This window comes from Wasmannia auropunctata, unplaced genomic scaffold, assembly GCF_000956235.1.
Source record: "Wasmannia auropunctata unplaced genomic scaffold, wasmannia.A_1.0 LD336053.1, whole genome shotgun sequence".
Classification (NCBI taxonomy): Eukaryota; Metazoa; Arthropoda; class Insecta; order Hymenoptera; family Formicidae; genus Wasmannia; species Wasmannia auropunctata.
In genome coordinates, this window is record NW_012026837.1 from 3,362,341 (window position 1) to 3,379,153 (window position 16,813).

The following is a 16,813-nucleotide window of genomic DNA, read 5'->3' on the forward strand; positions in this document are numbered from 1 at the left end:
CAAGAAAGAGAACCCGCACGGCCGAGGGCGAAATAAATTTGCGGTTTCGCACTTGAGAAAACGACGTGCTCGGTACATCGCACCGATTTAATGACTAGAAATGGCTGGCCGGAAATATACAATACTGTTAAAAATTGCCGTCTCTACGAAAGATCTTAGATCTTGTGACGCGACTATTCAGGTAGCACTCTGAATTAAAGATCGTGAAGCGCGAATCGGTTCTATTAAAGCCACTCTAACCGCCGAAGCAGTTGCAATTGTCCTTTTTTCTACGTCAGTCAAGACAGAAATAATGACTTATTTTCGAAGGTACGTATTTTCAAAGATACCGTAGCGAAGATTAACGACTCCGTAATGAGGCGGATTACAGCGAGGCGTGCTATATTTGCCGCCGAATAAATTTCGCTATAATTAGACGCGCGCCACTTCTACAATTGGGTCGATTCGAGAATGATACACGCGTTTAAACTGTGTAATTGTAGACCGCAATAATAATATCGCAATATGTCGGCTATTTTTATATGCTTACCATAAACGTGGAAAATTAATACGATACGTTACGTAAATTGTACCGCGTGTATAAACTAGATGAAATTATATGCTCCTATATTGAGTTACACGTTCGTTACACTAGCACGTATGGGCTATGCCAATTTGTGTGTTTTTTTTTTACGCCGAAACGAAAGTACAACATGATGAGAAATTTAATCGCGCGCAATCGATCGGCTTTAAGTAGGAGAATTTCTTTTTCTCCTTTCGGTATTATCAACACCTGAAAGCGCGCAGTAAAAGTTCACGGGATACAACTTAAATGTCGCATTCATCATTTATCTCACGTCTCAGACTTTCTAGACGTAGTGCGAGGAGTGAGAAAGATTTCGTATATCGAGTCCTTCACGGCGATTAACATTTCTCGTCACGTTTAGTGACTTCTCGACTCTTCCTGAATTTAACCACACGCTGTATCTCGCGACCAAAAAAAAAAAAAAAAAAAATTCAACGCAGTTACCTTGTTGAATTTTACACCGAAATCAAAAGTCAGGTACAAACATTCGAAAAAAATTGTCAAGGCACCATTTGTCAGCGTCACTATTGACAACGGCCGCTGTCGCGAGACCGTCGAACGCGGAGAGACTGTCGCGAGGCGCGCGAGGTGTCTCGGCCATTCCACTCTATCCGAGAATCGACAGTTGTCGAAACGGTTATTAGAGGCGTCGCGGCCACGCGGGGCACCTGTACGCGTCAAATGGCCCGAAATTGATCTTAACGTCTCTCGTAGCGCGCGCTCCTCCCTCCCTCCCTCCCCCCCCCCCGGGGGGGGCGCGAGCCTTAGCACTCCAATAATTGCATGTCGCGTGCGTGGGCACAGAGAGTTAAACCTTGCACACACGAGCCGTCACTCGATAGGACGTTGCCTCGACGTGGGCGAGAATCAATTCAGTCGCTGGACACGGAGCCCTGTTGATTTGATCGCAATTAAACCGGGGCGAACGCATTGCAACTGCGGTGCCAAACACGGACGAGTGACCTTAAAAATTTAACGATTACGTCGGAGCCGATAATCCAACGTGGCGCGAATATTTCCGTAATTTTAATTTTAAAGTTTCAATCGAATTTATTATGGAAATTAATTTAATCATAAGAAATAGCACGATGATCTTAAAATGCCATTGAGATATCTATTCGGAAAATTTAAGCAAGAATCTAACGACAAATTAAATTAATGTACAAATATTTCAGAGATTAATTAAATAAAATTAAAGGGAGACGCATGACAAAAAATTAAAATAAAATTGCAAACTAACTAGTCTGTCGTTTGAGAGCCCTTCTATTCGGGTCTGACCGAAATTATGCTGTGGATGTAGGTTATAATTGGAGATGCCGATCAATGTCGACGTCATTCGGCGTCCTTTGTGGCTCGAGAAACTACTGCTGACCAGAATTATATTCACGTTAGGAAACACTTGGCAATGCATGTCCAATCGTTATTGCTGTTAAGTGCCGATATTTATAACATCGTGCCGCTTCGATCCGCGATGTAGAGGTCGATGTAAATCTCGGTTAACCCTCTTAAGGAAAATTTATGCCCAATACATAGAAGAGTTGTGACAATGATAACAAATTCAAGGCATCCATTCACGTTAAAAAAAGACTTATTATCAATGTGACACGATATTCTCTCTCTTTTTTTAAATATATTATTGCTTCTGCGTTATACTTTTTGATTAATGACGCGATTAAATGTAAACTCTTTAGCCTGTCGTAAACAGATATAGTCATAATAAAGCTGTATTTTACATCAATTTTACAAGAATAATCGAATACAGAGTATTCGGTACTTGACTACTTTCTTTGTTAACTAATCACTTTTATGATAAACCAGTGTAATTTTACAAATAACCCGTATATAGTTTTGGGAAATTTTGCAAAGCTTTCGGGTATTAACTGTGACCTAGAGATATGACAGACTGAAGGACTTCACAGTGTAATCAGCGAAGAGCCTATTTGAGCAGTAGCCGGTTACGTAATACCACATATTTGCAACGTGTTCTCTTCGCAGCTGGTGGTCCGTCAGATAATCCGGATTAAGCCGCAATTTAAATCGGACCGTACGACCGGACCAAGGTTAGATTTAGTTTAAAACTCTCTCGGACATTACGTGTCGTGTGTTCATAATGGACGTGAGCGCAATACGAAAATTTGTCCAATTTCACCGAACACAAAAATATTTTACACGGCACTTCTATTAGAGAGTGCCAACGGGAATTCTACAATTTTTTCAAACGTCGCTAATTTCATTTAAATTTCATTATGGATTTAAATTTCATTCGAACCGATATAAAGCATTGTGGAAAATAACTTACTCTCTTTACGCTCAAGATTTTCTATGTAAATATGTACATACATTTTTCCGATATCGAATTTGAATTTCAGATTCACGTAGCTAAACCAAATATTCTTGAAACATAAAATACGCAGAACATAAGTAAATGTGTGTATGTGTGTGTAACTGGAATATTTTTGTAGAATATTTTTGTTCGCCTACATTGAGCAAATTTCCCATTGCAATGCACGGGCGGACGGGAAGCGCAAAAGAGAATCGCGGAATTTAAAACGCCCTGCAAAAGCTTTCTTTCGTCTTATTCCGCAATAAGGGAAGACTTTTGCATCTTTACGTCGGCGAAGTCGGCGAACGCGGAAAATGTATATTTCCCGCGCAATATTCCCCGGGAAAATACGCTCGACGTTTGTACAGCATAGATCGTGTGTGATAGAAATGATATACGAGCTATATTTTTTTATTATTTCATGCGATAGACCACCGCCGCCCCCTTCCACCCTCCCAGTGCGAGCAATACGCGCGATCGGCCATTTCGCGAACCGCTTTCAAAAGCACGATCGTATTTTTCTATCGTGAGTTTCTGCTATATTCCGTAAAACTTCAATTTCACGCATCAAATATCCGCGAGCATAATTCAAAGCAATATCGTATAATCTCAATATAATCTCAGTTGAAGAAAAGATAATTTTCATTTTGTTCGAGCGACACGGAATGTTCCTAAGTTACAAAATTTAGCAATGACTGTAAACAATTTTGAATTCTAAATCAAATTACATCCGTCCGGATTTACGGTTTTCTCTCATGAAAACAAATTTCTAAAAAATATTTTCGATTTTCGCTACATACATCGGGTAATACAATGAACAACCTACGTACGATGTTCAAGCTCTAATGGAACCCTATCGTAGCTTAGGGCGCTTAAGTATCGAGCAGGGCTCGGGAGAAAGCTCCGAGGGACGAAAGTTACGAGGGGGAGGGAGATAAAAGTGATAAGAAAGTTTCAGCCCACTTACCGTTCGGCATCGTCGGCGGTTTTTTCGTCTGTACCCTCGCCGTTGCGTTGTTCACCTGTCGAGTGAAGAAGAAGCAGGCATTAGAACAACCGAAACTTTTTTTCGTACCACGAAAGACGTCCAACTAACATCGCCCATCTGCGGGATCCGCGCGTGGCCACTTTATATATCGCCGAAAAATATTTTAACGAAAGAACCGACAATAAAATAATAAAACGAAAAGATTTTAGAAAGTTGCTATTTATTGTACCAATTAAATTTAATGAATCTGAAAATAATATCTGACAATTTGATTAAAGTTGATTGCCAATAATAAAATAACTATTGAGAAATTCACTGAACTTGAGACTTCCACTGAAACATTCGCGAATCTGTAGGGATAATCATCAGAGATATTAAATGGAATAAACTGCGGTAAAAGCGACGTAATCGTCATAGAAAATGCGCCCGAGTCGAATAAAATATGAGAAACTTTGGCAATTTCACGGGGCTGCGCGCGCGGATCCTGTAATGAAATATGCATTGTTCGATGCAGAATTGGATTTGCGGGGCGCAATTTGCAGGCTCCGCGACTCTGACTTTGTTCGTCGTTTTGTGATTTCACCGAAATTGTGATTTCGGTGCTCGAAATGCGATAATCATATATATATTTCTGCATCGTACAAGCGAATTACACGAGTAATATTTGATAAACGATTAAAAATTATGTAGGCGGTTGCACGTTATTTTCTCCTCTGATTGCTTTTCTTCAACGCGACCCGCTTCAATTACGTTCACGTGTATCGAGTTCGCGTGGATTGTGACATTGTTTCACGCTATACTGGTTACACAAATCGCGTATTGTTAGGCATGTACACAACGACAGGTGTTTAAAACGTGCAAACGCTACAAGTTTTTCACTTGAATTCAGAGATCATTTCCGGCCATTCAATTTTGGGCCTTTGATACGTAAATTTGCAATCAAACATGTGTCAAGCAAATCAATTTATCAATTTAGAAAATAATTTAGGAATCTGTGTGAATTTTGCGAAACGCACACCCAGAAAATTGTTATCAAACTCACGTATCAATTGTATAACTGTATTTCAAAATACATCCGAATTCAAGGGACATTAACTCTTAAAGTTAATAAACACGTAACAATATATGAAAATCTCTTTCCGAAGCAAAAGGGATTTTCTCTCTTGCAGTTTCTAACTTCCAAAATAAAGAAAATATTGTTCAATGTACGGTAAATTGTGAACGATGCATGATAAATGGAACGAGAAACTTGAAATAAATAGTTTTTCCACAGAAACGTGTACGAATGATGAATGTACATCAGATATATTTTACGCGTCACATATATTTTTCGAATTGAAACCCGGATCGGACTTTTATTTTATCAGAATACAAAGAGAGATGCCATCTATTAAATTTGGCGTTAGCATTATCTCAGAAGTTAGAAACCGCAAAAGATTCTTCGCGGTCGACGAATTCAACGCTCCAATAACGACCTGGTAATGCTCGCATTATGCAACTTACGTTTATTTGTCGCTTTCGAATAAGCGTTACAATGTGGCACGCGACGTATCGATTCGTGAGCTAAATATCGACAATAAAACGATTTTAGCCACTGCAGCCGCGTGCCGTGTACTAATACAAGCGGCCGCGCAATACACAATACACGCTTAAATAGCGTGCGAACAATTCTCGCGTTTAATCTCGTCGACCCGCAAAGAGGAGCTTTACATGCGCGTCAATTGTCGAGAGAGAGAGAGAAAGGGAGAGCTCGGGGCGGGAGAGCGACGTGGTTAAATAAAAGTCAAACACGTGTCGAAGGGCGCAACTAATTTGTTTTGCTATGCGCCTTACGGATATCAGTTTTGCGGGACAATTTAATGAAAGAATAAAAAAAAAGAAGAAAAAACTAATTGCCCTTTTACGTCTGTCGAGTTTTCTCCGTTAATATCTCTCTCTCTCTCTCTTTCTGTCTCTCCCTCCTTTGCTTCCCGGCATAACCGAGAAAACAATGGCACAAGCCTTCCGTCGATTTCCGATTATTTCAATTTCGCTCAAGTACCTACGCGTCTGGCAAAAAGGGACGGAGTTTCCGGGTGGATCGCGACTTGTTTCGTTCTTCATCGAACGCTTCGCTTACCATGGGTTCCTCTCTGCCTTGTGCTTTTTGTGTCCTCCTACCTACCTACCTACCTACCTATCTAACAACCAGCCACCCGCCTTCTCGTTTTCCTGTCCCACTTTGCGCCCACTTCAGCGAGGATACTATCGAGACACAAAGGATCCGCGATATTGTACTGTACGGCGTCGTGACGTTTCTACGTTTGAAATGGTACGAAAAACGCGCGTTTGATTCAGCGCAAATATTTCCCGACAATCGCTACCAGTTGATATTTCGAGTTTGTTTGGATTTCTTAGCAATACATTTTTTTGTTTACCTTGACCGTCAAAAATCACCGTATTGATTTGCGATCTATGTAGATTTAATTGAAACAGGTAAACGTTTCGTTAAGATAAATAAGTAGAGTATTGTGAGAAGAGAGAAAATTACAATTTCGGATACACCGAATAAAAGTTGCAATCATTACTTGCTCAACACAATGTGTACAATTATAGATGCGTTAATCAAATCAAATACGATTATTCGCGAACCGTTCTTGCGTCAGTAGTATTTATTTATTTTAATAAATGGCCCTAATGCAACTTCGTATCTTGAAAGCTCTTCCACGAAACGCAATCTTCCTCGCGGCCGTAACCGAGGCAGAGGTGAATAAAAATTATTTACGCGCTCCGTTCTCGAATTCGCGATAGCTAAAACGCATCTTGAGCAGCGTTCGTGTATTGACTCTCACGAGGATTGTAAGTTACGGGGCTTTACTCAGGCCAATCACGCCTGGGTCTGGCGCGGCGCATCGTCGAGCAATTTGCATTTTACGATCTTGTTTCCGACAACGGAGGTTTGGTGGCTGCCGTACATCTCGCGTCGCAGGTAGAGCATGGCTAAACGAACATTATTGGAAAATGGAGGCCGACGGTGGAAGATTGTCGGATATGAAGATGCAAAAGTTCTCGCGCTAAGTAACGAGATGTTCTCGTCGTTCATCTAGATTAGAAAATTTCAAAGACGATATGTGCAGTAAATTATTTAAATTACTATTGGGAACAGGTAGCATAACTTTTTGAAAATCCATGTCAACCCAATGTTAAAATGTTAAAACTGTCGAAAAAAATGCATTTGAATGTTCCCTTTTTTTTTTAAATTCAGTTTTTGTCAGCGTCTAGGTCACCGCGCTGTGCGCCGCAAAACGTAACGTTGCAAAAATCGCGCGCGGCTGCACTTTAACGAATAAACAAACGAGCGAACCGACGGGTACGCTTTCGAATCGCGTGAATCGATCCACGTCGATAATAAACAAGCGTGTCTACATGCGAGGCCGCCTTGCTCCGACAAACAATTGCGGGACGCTCGCGAATTTTTGTTTGCACGTGTCGCGGCGCTCGCGAATCAGTGTATCGCATTCACCCGGAGTCCAGTCCGGCGGAAAAGCGCCCGCGAAAGCGGTGCGCGGCCTGGGTCTCTCGATTGTTTTGCAAATTATAACCCGCTGATATTAATGATACCAAGCTGACACCAACAGGCAATTTCAATTTTGGATCTGTTATCGCTTGCGTTCCTTTATAATGTACACTTTGGCAAAACGCTATATAATGATACTGTTGATACGTAATTACATTATACGGCTGCGCATACAGTAATGCGAGACAATAAAACATCGCAATCAAATTTCTCTTGAATCGTAAAAATAAATCGCGAGAGATACGAATTAATGTTTAGCGATTCGCAAAATGTGGGTCAATATTTCTGTTGTGAGCTACTAATATTAGTAACGCGCGAGGCGGTTAATTTTAGCGCATTGAGCTTGACTCAATCGAGCGATAATGGATATACGAAAGACATATATGAGCGCATATCAAATAAGATTCAACGATCAAGATTTAAAAAAAAAAAGTATGAAGATCGATACCTCCATATATCACATTCTCGCCCTTGATGGATCTGATCGGCCGAGGAGGGCTCTAAAGAGACAGTCACGGTCTTACGTGACTTTATTGATTCGGCAAGGAAAAAATTATGGATGCAGGCCACTGAATAATATGCAAACGACAGGGTTGCGACGAAAAAATGCATCGACGGCCTTGTTACGGCCACTGTCTATATAGCGTGAAGTGTACCGCCTAAAATTATACGTGAATCAATATTACAGACTTCTCCCCAGAGCGTGCTCTGATCAATGTTATCACATATTTAATCTCAAGTGCTGTGTGCTCTATGTTCACATTGTTACGCAAGCGTATTTTAGCACCAAATGTGCAGCGACAACCACAGATACTGCAATACAATCTCAGCACACAGCAGAGTGCTCTTCATAATTGTTAATTAAATTAACGTACTATGCAAAACACTTACGTAATGTGCAGAAAAAAATATTTCTCCTGATAAAAATGTAGCAGTGTAAATATAGAAAACTGAGAGATTTATTCTTTCAGATAAATATTTCTCTCTTCAAAGTTTCTACATAAAAGAGAAAAAGATATATATCTCCCCTGCGTTAATTTCCAGCTTAATGAAATACCATTTACTTCCATCCTGCATAATACCACCATCGCACACCAGTGCAATTGGCTGCGGGCAGCGGGCCGATGAAGGCAAAATGGCCGCATTAATCAAGACCCGGGTACAAGGACGATCGGCATTCGAAGGATTTAACAATCGACGCGATTCACCCCCGGCAACTCCCGGAGAATCCACGTTTCCCGAGCACTTATCTCGTCCGTGGAAGCCACAGGGTTGAGGGGGGGGAGGGGGGGAGGAAAGCTCGGAAGGGAAGGCCCGAAGCCCAGACTTAGAAGCTGCCTTCGAGAATGGCCGGCGGCCGGTCGAATAAGCGAAATGGCACTTTGGAAATTTCGAGCAGCCTCGCTTGCTCGCCTTCGACGAGCGCGGACATCTGCATAAATTTGACTTGCTAAGACCGAAAACTCGACCACCGCCGGGGCTGACCGTTCGTTCGAGGGTAGCACACGATGCCGGCGTATAGGATAGGGTACCTGTCGTTAATACCGGAAGCGATGTACGTAACCTATGACCACCCGACGTCACTTCTACCGGGTCGTGCCACGGGGGGATCGTGCGGCGAAAATGTACGAGGTAATCGAAAATCCTACTTCGCTACCCTTCCCTCCTGCGCCCCTCTATCGGGTCGTCTTGCTTGCTTACTAACCCGATACCCGTGCTACACCCGTGACCCTAATGGGAAGCCGGAGAAACTGCTCCTTTCGCCGTGCTTGGTCCACTCGCGTTATCAGCGCCAAGACTTTCTCGTCGTCGACGATTCTCTTAATCCGCTTGCAACCTTTCTAATCCGTTCTAACGCGACTCTTTCGAGTATTTTCCGAGTCGCTATTTGCTCACACAGCTTTTTCACTGAGCAGTTGATGCACTTTGCAGGATCACGCGAAAATATGTATATTGTACGGATGAGCATTTATCATCTCTTTTCATTATATAAAAAAATAAGATAATATTTGAAAGACAGATTTTGTCAGTAATGAAGAGATGATGCAAAGAATAAAACAATTCATGATTACAATTCGGATGGATGTTGTTGCAAAGCTGTAAGTGTCCACAAACATAGCGAAGAGAAGAAAAGTGGCTTTTCTCCATTGCTCAAACACGCGATTATAGTTTCAAGAATTCGTTACGTTGTTTATACAGCCGTTTCCTTTGGTCTTCATCGCGGTTGAATTTTCAATGAGTTATAAAATCGTAGCTGTGGAAATGCTCCATTCCAATTCTGTTCACGGAACCATCGTATGAATTTTTCATGCGCGATTTAATCGCCGATTCGTCGATCTGCCTTTGCTAGTGCTATGTTTGCATGTTACCGCGAAAAGCGTCGTACCCTCCGGCGCCGTCGTCATCGTCGTCGTTGACCCAGAATGCCGACTACTCCTTTGCATCTTCAGGAAGAGCTTTTTCCGACCCCCTAACCGACCACCGTCGTCCCGCCAAGGCCAAGCTCGTTAAACCGCATTCACGTCGCGCGTGTACGGCAACCATAATTTTCGTTCTCTCGCAACGTCGGTGTGTCACTCGGGCCTTCAAAGTTTTCATTTTGTCCTCCGCATCGATCGCGATCGTAAGCGAAAAAATATTTCTCGCACAAAAAAATTATACACACGCAGATAACACGATTCACAAGGATATCGTAAATGTGATTTCCCGTATATAAGATAAACTAAGGTCTTTATTTTTCCCGGCTATGTAAATTGTAGCGCATACGTAATGTGCTGCACGTGTTAAAGCATTATATTCGATGACTATGTCAGAGTAATATCCCTTCTTCATTTCACTATTTATATATTCAAATTTATTTCACTTCTTTAGATACGCGCGGAAAGTACGTTCTAAAATTCCTCGCGCACTTATACGTCGGTCGGAACCCGTCGGTTATGTTTGTTTATTCCTCTTGCGCTCGCCTGCCTTACATCTTTTTATACCTCGCCTGTCTATGTTAGATCGTCTTACGGCATTAGCATCGTCATTATCCCCCGCGCGTGCGCGCGCGCAGCTTCGACCCGCGCGAATGCCAGCTTCGTGCGCCGAGAGGCAGGAGCCTTTTCTTTCGGCGATACTTCTTGCCGTTTTCTCTCTCTCTCTCTCTCTCTCTCTCTCTCTCTCTCTCTCTCTCTCTCTCTCTCAGCAGTTTCTTGCTCGTTAATCCGCATTCTTCGCCTGCCTAGTGGGTCGACGTAATTTCAGGCTTCCGCACAGCCTCTTGTGCCTCTTGTCATTTGTCATAGCGCGCAATAAATCGCGTTGGATTATGCATTCGAGGCTGTTCCTTAGCTGAACTGCCATAAGCACTTATCACCCGGCTCGATCGACTCGCTCGAAATGTTCTGTGTGGATTTTCCGCTATACACGCGACGCTTTTTCGCGACGCTATCGACGGATCTACTCCAGTTTTTTTATCAGAGACAAATGTTTGGACGATATCTCGACGGACAGGAACGTCAGAGACAAGAAGGATCATCATCGTAATCTCAACTCGCCATCCCCGCCCCAGTGCGGTAGATGCAAAAGATCGAAGACAAATGAACACTACTACATACTTTCATCAACCGGCAGAATCACAAAAATTTATGGCGGCAGATAGAGAGGGCGAGAAAATTTCATCACGTCCAAATGAAAGAGTATCCTGCCTACGTGCTCGGTTATTGAAAACACTTTAATTCCGACGCGATTATGAAAGATCGGAAGTTACTGCGAGATATCTCGAATTATCCTCACGAGATTGATCTCCGTGGAAAAACTCGCAACTCGCTCGTGAGGAGGAAGTTTCCGTCTGGAAATTGAAAGAACAAAAAGAAGGGGGCAGAAAAAAGTCAGCGCAAGGACGAAGGCAGAGTCGAGTCTTTAGAGACGTAACGAGTCAACGCGCGGAACAATACGGCGATCACAAAGGGCGTTCATTAAGGTAATGAGCCATTGAATGTGATATCTGCTGGTTGTCGCGAGCATCTTGCCTCTTGTTAAGAAAAGCGTTACGGCGAGCTTTAAACTGGCCTCGAGATAGCGATTCCGATCTCTTCGCGGGTATCTTTCCGCTCGATGCTTCTTCGATTATCGAAAGTAACCGGTCCTTCGCGCTGCAGCGTTTCCGTCCGGGGAATTCGCGCCTTCGACTGCCGTTCCGACGGGGGCGGAAAGAGGCGAGGAGTAGTAGATAGCGTACACGGAAGGCAACACGAAAAAGACCGCGAAATCGATATAGATGAACTCAATGCGGCGCGCGAAGAGCGTGTCCAACGACGAGAGGTTCCGTCGCGTGTTGGAAATTAATAACAGCGAGAGGCAAGACGGTCCGCTTCGCGCGCGCGTTCGGGAAACAATGTTCCCTCTTTATTCCGTAATACACGTCGACTGCAGCAAGCCGCCCGTACTTCCGGGTATCTTCACATATGAATTATGCTTCCGGCGAATTTGTATGCTTCGGAGAGCTGCGCTCCGGGGAGTTTGTATAGACCCCGAGAAGCAACAATCGCATTTGCGTTCGTTAATATTTATTATCGTAGACGTGAATGCACCAATGTAATATAATGTCCGTACACTGAACTTCTTCCGTGTCTTTTAAATTCATAAAATTTCCACTTCCCAACTTTAATTCTCCATGCATTTCCCGCATCTCGACTTTCCTCTCCATCGATTTTCTTGACTCCGGATGCATCGATGATGAATAAATACATCGCGATGAACCGACGCTAAATTTCACGAACAAGTTGGTCTCCTGCTCGTTGAAGGGTGCGGGGAACCGTGCGTTAAATTGCGCGTGAAACGCGAATATGCGTAGCGGCAGCCGCTTACTGATCCGTAAAAAGGCAACCTTCGCCGAATCATATGCTGTCGTTATCTCGCGAGGAAAGAGATCGCGAAATCGCGCGTCTAATCAACGCCATCGATGGTTGATTTCGGAGCTTCCATCTTACTTCGGGAATTTTTAATTTTCAAAGTCACCGAATCGAATTAGCGTCTAAAATTATTTAAAGCTTGAGAGGGATCCAGACATTAAAAAGTTGTGTCCTGCAGCAATTAAAAAGTCTCTCAGGGGAGATTAACTATAATAAAGTGCCTTTCTCCGTCTCTCGGGGGAGATGTTGCGAGAGATTTGCAAAAGGCTAATTGTGCGTCCCCTTAAATCGTTCCCCCTCGTCCCTTCTTGTAATTACTACATAAATACATCGGTCGCCGTGAATTTCGGAAAATTTCTCCCGGACGTCGCGAATTTTCATTTCGTGTCTCCTCGGAATCCCGCCGGCTGAAAATTAACGCGGAAAACCGGAAAAAAGGCGCAGCCCTCTAATTTAAGATCGCTCCCTAATCTCTTCTGCAATTAAAGTGCTACGCCACGTTCGTGAGAAAATTACGCGTAAAAGAATTCTCGTTAGAGCTCGTTCTTTTTACTATTCCCTGCCATCTCGTTATTCCCCGGGCCGGGCGTTTCAGCGTTCACGCCTCGTTTTTAACCTCTTGCTCTACTACGACGGCTCTTAGAAAATTCAACAAAGGGCCTGGGTGCTTAGCGCCCGAGTGAAACGGGTCAAACGTCGTCATACAAGAGTGATGACGTACGAGATATAATCGTTTTAAAACCACTCTCGCGTTTTAATTGGCAACCGGTGCGGAGATCTTTCATACTTGCATACGGTTCTCCTGTCGCAGGAGGAAATAAAAGCGATTCGATCGCAAGGTTATATATATATACCTACAAATAAAATGCAAATTGCTCGTGGAAGAAACGTCATTAATGCGCCATTATCACGTGTCATTAACGCGGTTTTTTTTTCGATTGTCTCGATTGCCACTTGCGAAAGTACTTGAGCGTCTGGTTTTTGAGTTCTACTTCCTTACACATCTACATAGTTTACGCTAGTATTATTTACTTTAAATATATTATATTTTTATTAGTTACTATCATAAATGTAATCGCAAGGATTTCATTTTAGGAGAAAGTAAGCGCTACGCGTGTGCCGGTCGAAAAAGATAAAAACAAAAAGAGAATACCGATAAAATGTATAAGAATTAACAATTGAAAAATTAAAATAGAAAATAAATTCGAATGACGAAGTATTTACAGCAACTATGTCCTGCTTTGTTTGTAAACTTTAAAATATCTCTTTGTGCTGCAAAAACGCAATTTTCTATAACTCTTATTAAAACAATTTCTCTTATATAGTTTCTCTTTTGAATACTTCGTCACTCGTGTAGAAGTATACACGCCGCTGAGAATCGACAAAAAAAGCCGTTAAAAATTTCATTCGCTTATGCTAAAAATGCGAAACGAGTGTGGAAAAGTAATCGAGAAGGGAAGAAATAAGGGCGAGAGAAAAAAAATAAAAAAAAAACTTAATCTACCAGTGAAAATCGACCATGGCACGGTTCTCGTGTATCGCGTGAGAGAGCGGGCAGTGCGAGTTGTATTTCTCATTATACACATATGAGTCCGGTCGTTGCTTTACCGGTAAAACGATTCCCGTTGGCGGTGGTATCCTTACCTTTTCGGACACTTCGCGAGGTCCTTTTTTTGAGTGGCCCCCTCAGTGTCCCACGATCAGCGTTTGCCCGTTAATCTCTCTCGCTCTTTCTCCCGACCGATCGATCGATCCTATCGGATCGACCATCTGTTCTTTCTTTTTCTTATATATATTTCTCTTTCTTTCGCTCGCTCTCTCTCTCTCTCTCAGATTTTTCAATCGATTATATTCAGTACGAGTCTCTTTCGCTCGCTCTTTTCTCTACCTTTTTACCCGCTCTTTCTCTCTCGCGCAGAAGCTCTCTATGGAACAACAGGAGATCTGCGTGAGACACGACTGTATTTTGCAATTGTCTTTCGTTTTTGTTCCGCTTTTGTGCTTTTGGTTAACTTTCTTTCCCATGGTAACCGAACCCAACACAACGGCCGGATCGTCCAACCGGCGGGATTTTCCAGCTCCTTTGTATGCGGTTCGTTTACTCGCCGTTCGACGACGACGACTATCGCGTTTGTTTCGCGTCCACCCCTTCAACTTCGCTCACTTTGCATTTCGGGGGAGGTGCCCCACCAACGCGGGATCTTCCTCTTCTTGTTTAACAAGGCTGATCTTAGCGACGACAATACTAACAGCGCGGATTTGTAGCGAGCATTTAAAATACGACAGCTCGACGTGACAGCTCTGAAATCCGCGTTGGCAAGCAACCCCGAATGCGGCTCTTTTTATTTGCTTTTAGTATACGAAGATCCCCCGAGGCGGAAAGATCGGCAACAATTTTGTCATACAGCGGTTTCCGAAATCCGTGGCACGCTGGAGATTTAAAGATTCGAGAAAAGTATACGCGACACGCGAGACTTCAGCTTGAAAATCAGCGTGATTTTACGAAACTGTCGCGCCATAGAATTCCATCGGTGCAGCGAATCGACGAGTCGCAAAAAGGTCAGGCTTTCAAGCTTTAATTGAGCCATTAAAGTCGCAATAAGACGGCCTGCCTGATCAAACGGACGCTATTATCGAACCGGAAAAAATCCGAAGGAGTAATCACTGGCCGTGATTCAAGAATATAATCCTATTACGTCCGAAAAGCAATATAATGACGACAGAGGAAGACGGCCGTCGCTATCTTCTCGAGAAGCGATTACTTTTGCGTCGACTCTTTTGACAGTAGTCCCAGACGTAAAAAAAAAAGTAGCAAACAAAATCTTCTCGTCAGCTGTACCAAGTTTTAATGAATTATCGGCGCGGGGAAGTAAATACGGACTTTCGTAGAAAATAATCGAAACATTTTCTCCGCGCATTCGCGTAATACCGAGCGATGTATTTCGAAGACGCGGTCGCAGGCAGCTAAATGAAGCTAAAGTGATGGTTTACGCGACACGTACGAGACTGGCACAGCCCGACAAGCTGCTTCAGCCGCCACGAGAAGATAATTAATCGAGTTGTTCAATTAGGCTGAACCGTTGTTGTTTGTTATCAGCATCGACGCAGCAGATGCTGCGGCCGTCGCGCGGTCAGCCGAGAGCTACGAAAAACTTGTACGCGATAATCAAAGTCGAGCGCTTGCCGTATTACGAAAATGTGTCCGAGGTTTTCAGTGAGAAAACCTGTGAAATTAATTCGCTGCACCGATGGAATTCTATGGCTGTAAAAACTTTTTTTTTTTAAATCGTTAACTGCACATTTTAAAGTTCAGAATTCTACACGTGCCGGTATTAAAAAAAAACCGAGACCAAGAAAGCGAATAAATGAAATGATCAATCGCTTTGCCGATTTAAATTTACGAAATTATTTATTACAACATATTTCTACTTTATAGTATACGTTGCATGTCATAATGAAAGTTTTAAAGTATCATTTCGACGTAATTGTTGCCACATCCGATCGCCTCGTTTATCTTCGGTCGGACCCGACGGAGCTTATCAAAATCAACTACCGTACGAGATACAGTTACTTCGACGACGACGCCAAGATATAATCTCTGAGCTCGAGACACGCTGATAGAAGGTAGAGTTATACGATTCCTCGCACGAGCGCACGTGTTCAACTGAACGGATTAAGGCCATATCGCGATAGAAAAACAACGAGAAAGAGAGAGAAGAAGAAGAGAGGAAAAGGCGAATATATCTACATGTACATATAAGCAAAATCCGTCTCGCGAACGGACCATCGCGGCGAGGAGGACTTTCTCCCGCGTACCGATTTTCACCGGCGAAGTGGCCGGCCAATCGCGAGCGAGGATTTGTGGATCACTCGAGGCCCTCGAGCAGAGATCGAGCCTCGCCAATCGGCGGCTCGCGCGCCACTCGTGGATCTACGAGTGGCCATCAGTCAGATTGATCCAGGCCACGAGAGAAATCTCTTTCTCTCGAGCCCCTGCGACCCCGAGATCGTTCCCCTTTCCCCCGTATCCTCTCCCCCCTCTCTCTCTCTCTCTATTTCTATCCGTTCTCGAGCCCGTGAAATTAACTCGCGTTTCGTTAATTATCGCATTATATGTTATACTCTTGCTGTCTCTTTTTCCCTTTCGAAACAAAAAGGCTCCGTCGAATCGCGATGTGGACTGTCGATAGCTCGAATCGTAGCCGCTTCGCGCAAAACGGTTCGCGTCTACGATTGCGTCGTCAGTCTGGCGTCTCGGAACTTCGATCGCACAGCGATTTACTCTAGTTTTATTTTCTTAAATCAATGACCTTCGCGTCGCGAGTGTCCATCTCGCGTGTGCCGTTCGTTCATCCAATGCGATTATATTCCAAAATGCAGATAGCATTCGCAATAAATAGAGATTCGTTATCGACATTGGGATTAACAGAGTAACCCTTCATTTAATTAACGTTCAATTAATTCGCCCGGTAAAATTTATAGCCAC

At 43.2% G+C, this 16,813-nt stretch overlaps 1 protein-coding gene across 1 annotated transcript in view; it reads right to left on the reverse strand.

Annotated features, from left to right (window-relative positions):
* LOC105451297 (RNA binding protein fox-1 homolog 2) overlaps positions 1 to 16,813 on the reverse strand; it is a 108,746-nt gene that overhangs the window by 52,802 nt on the left and 39,131 nt on the right. Inside the window, exon 6 of the mRNA XM_011691668.1 lies at positions 3,856 to 3,910. Within this exon, the coding sequence (XP_011689970.1) occupies positions 3,856 to 3,910 (55 nt within the window). The remainder of the gene's footprint in view (positions 1 to 3,855; positions 3,911 to 16,813) is intronic.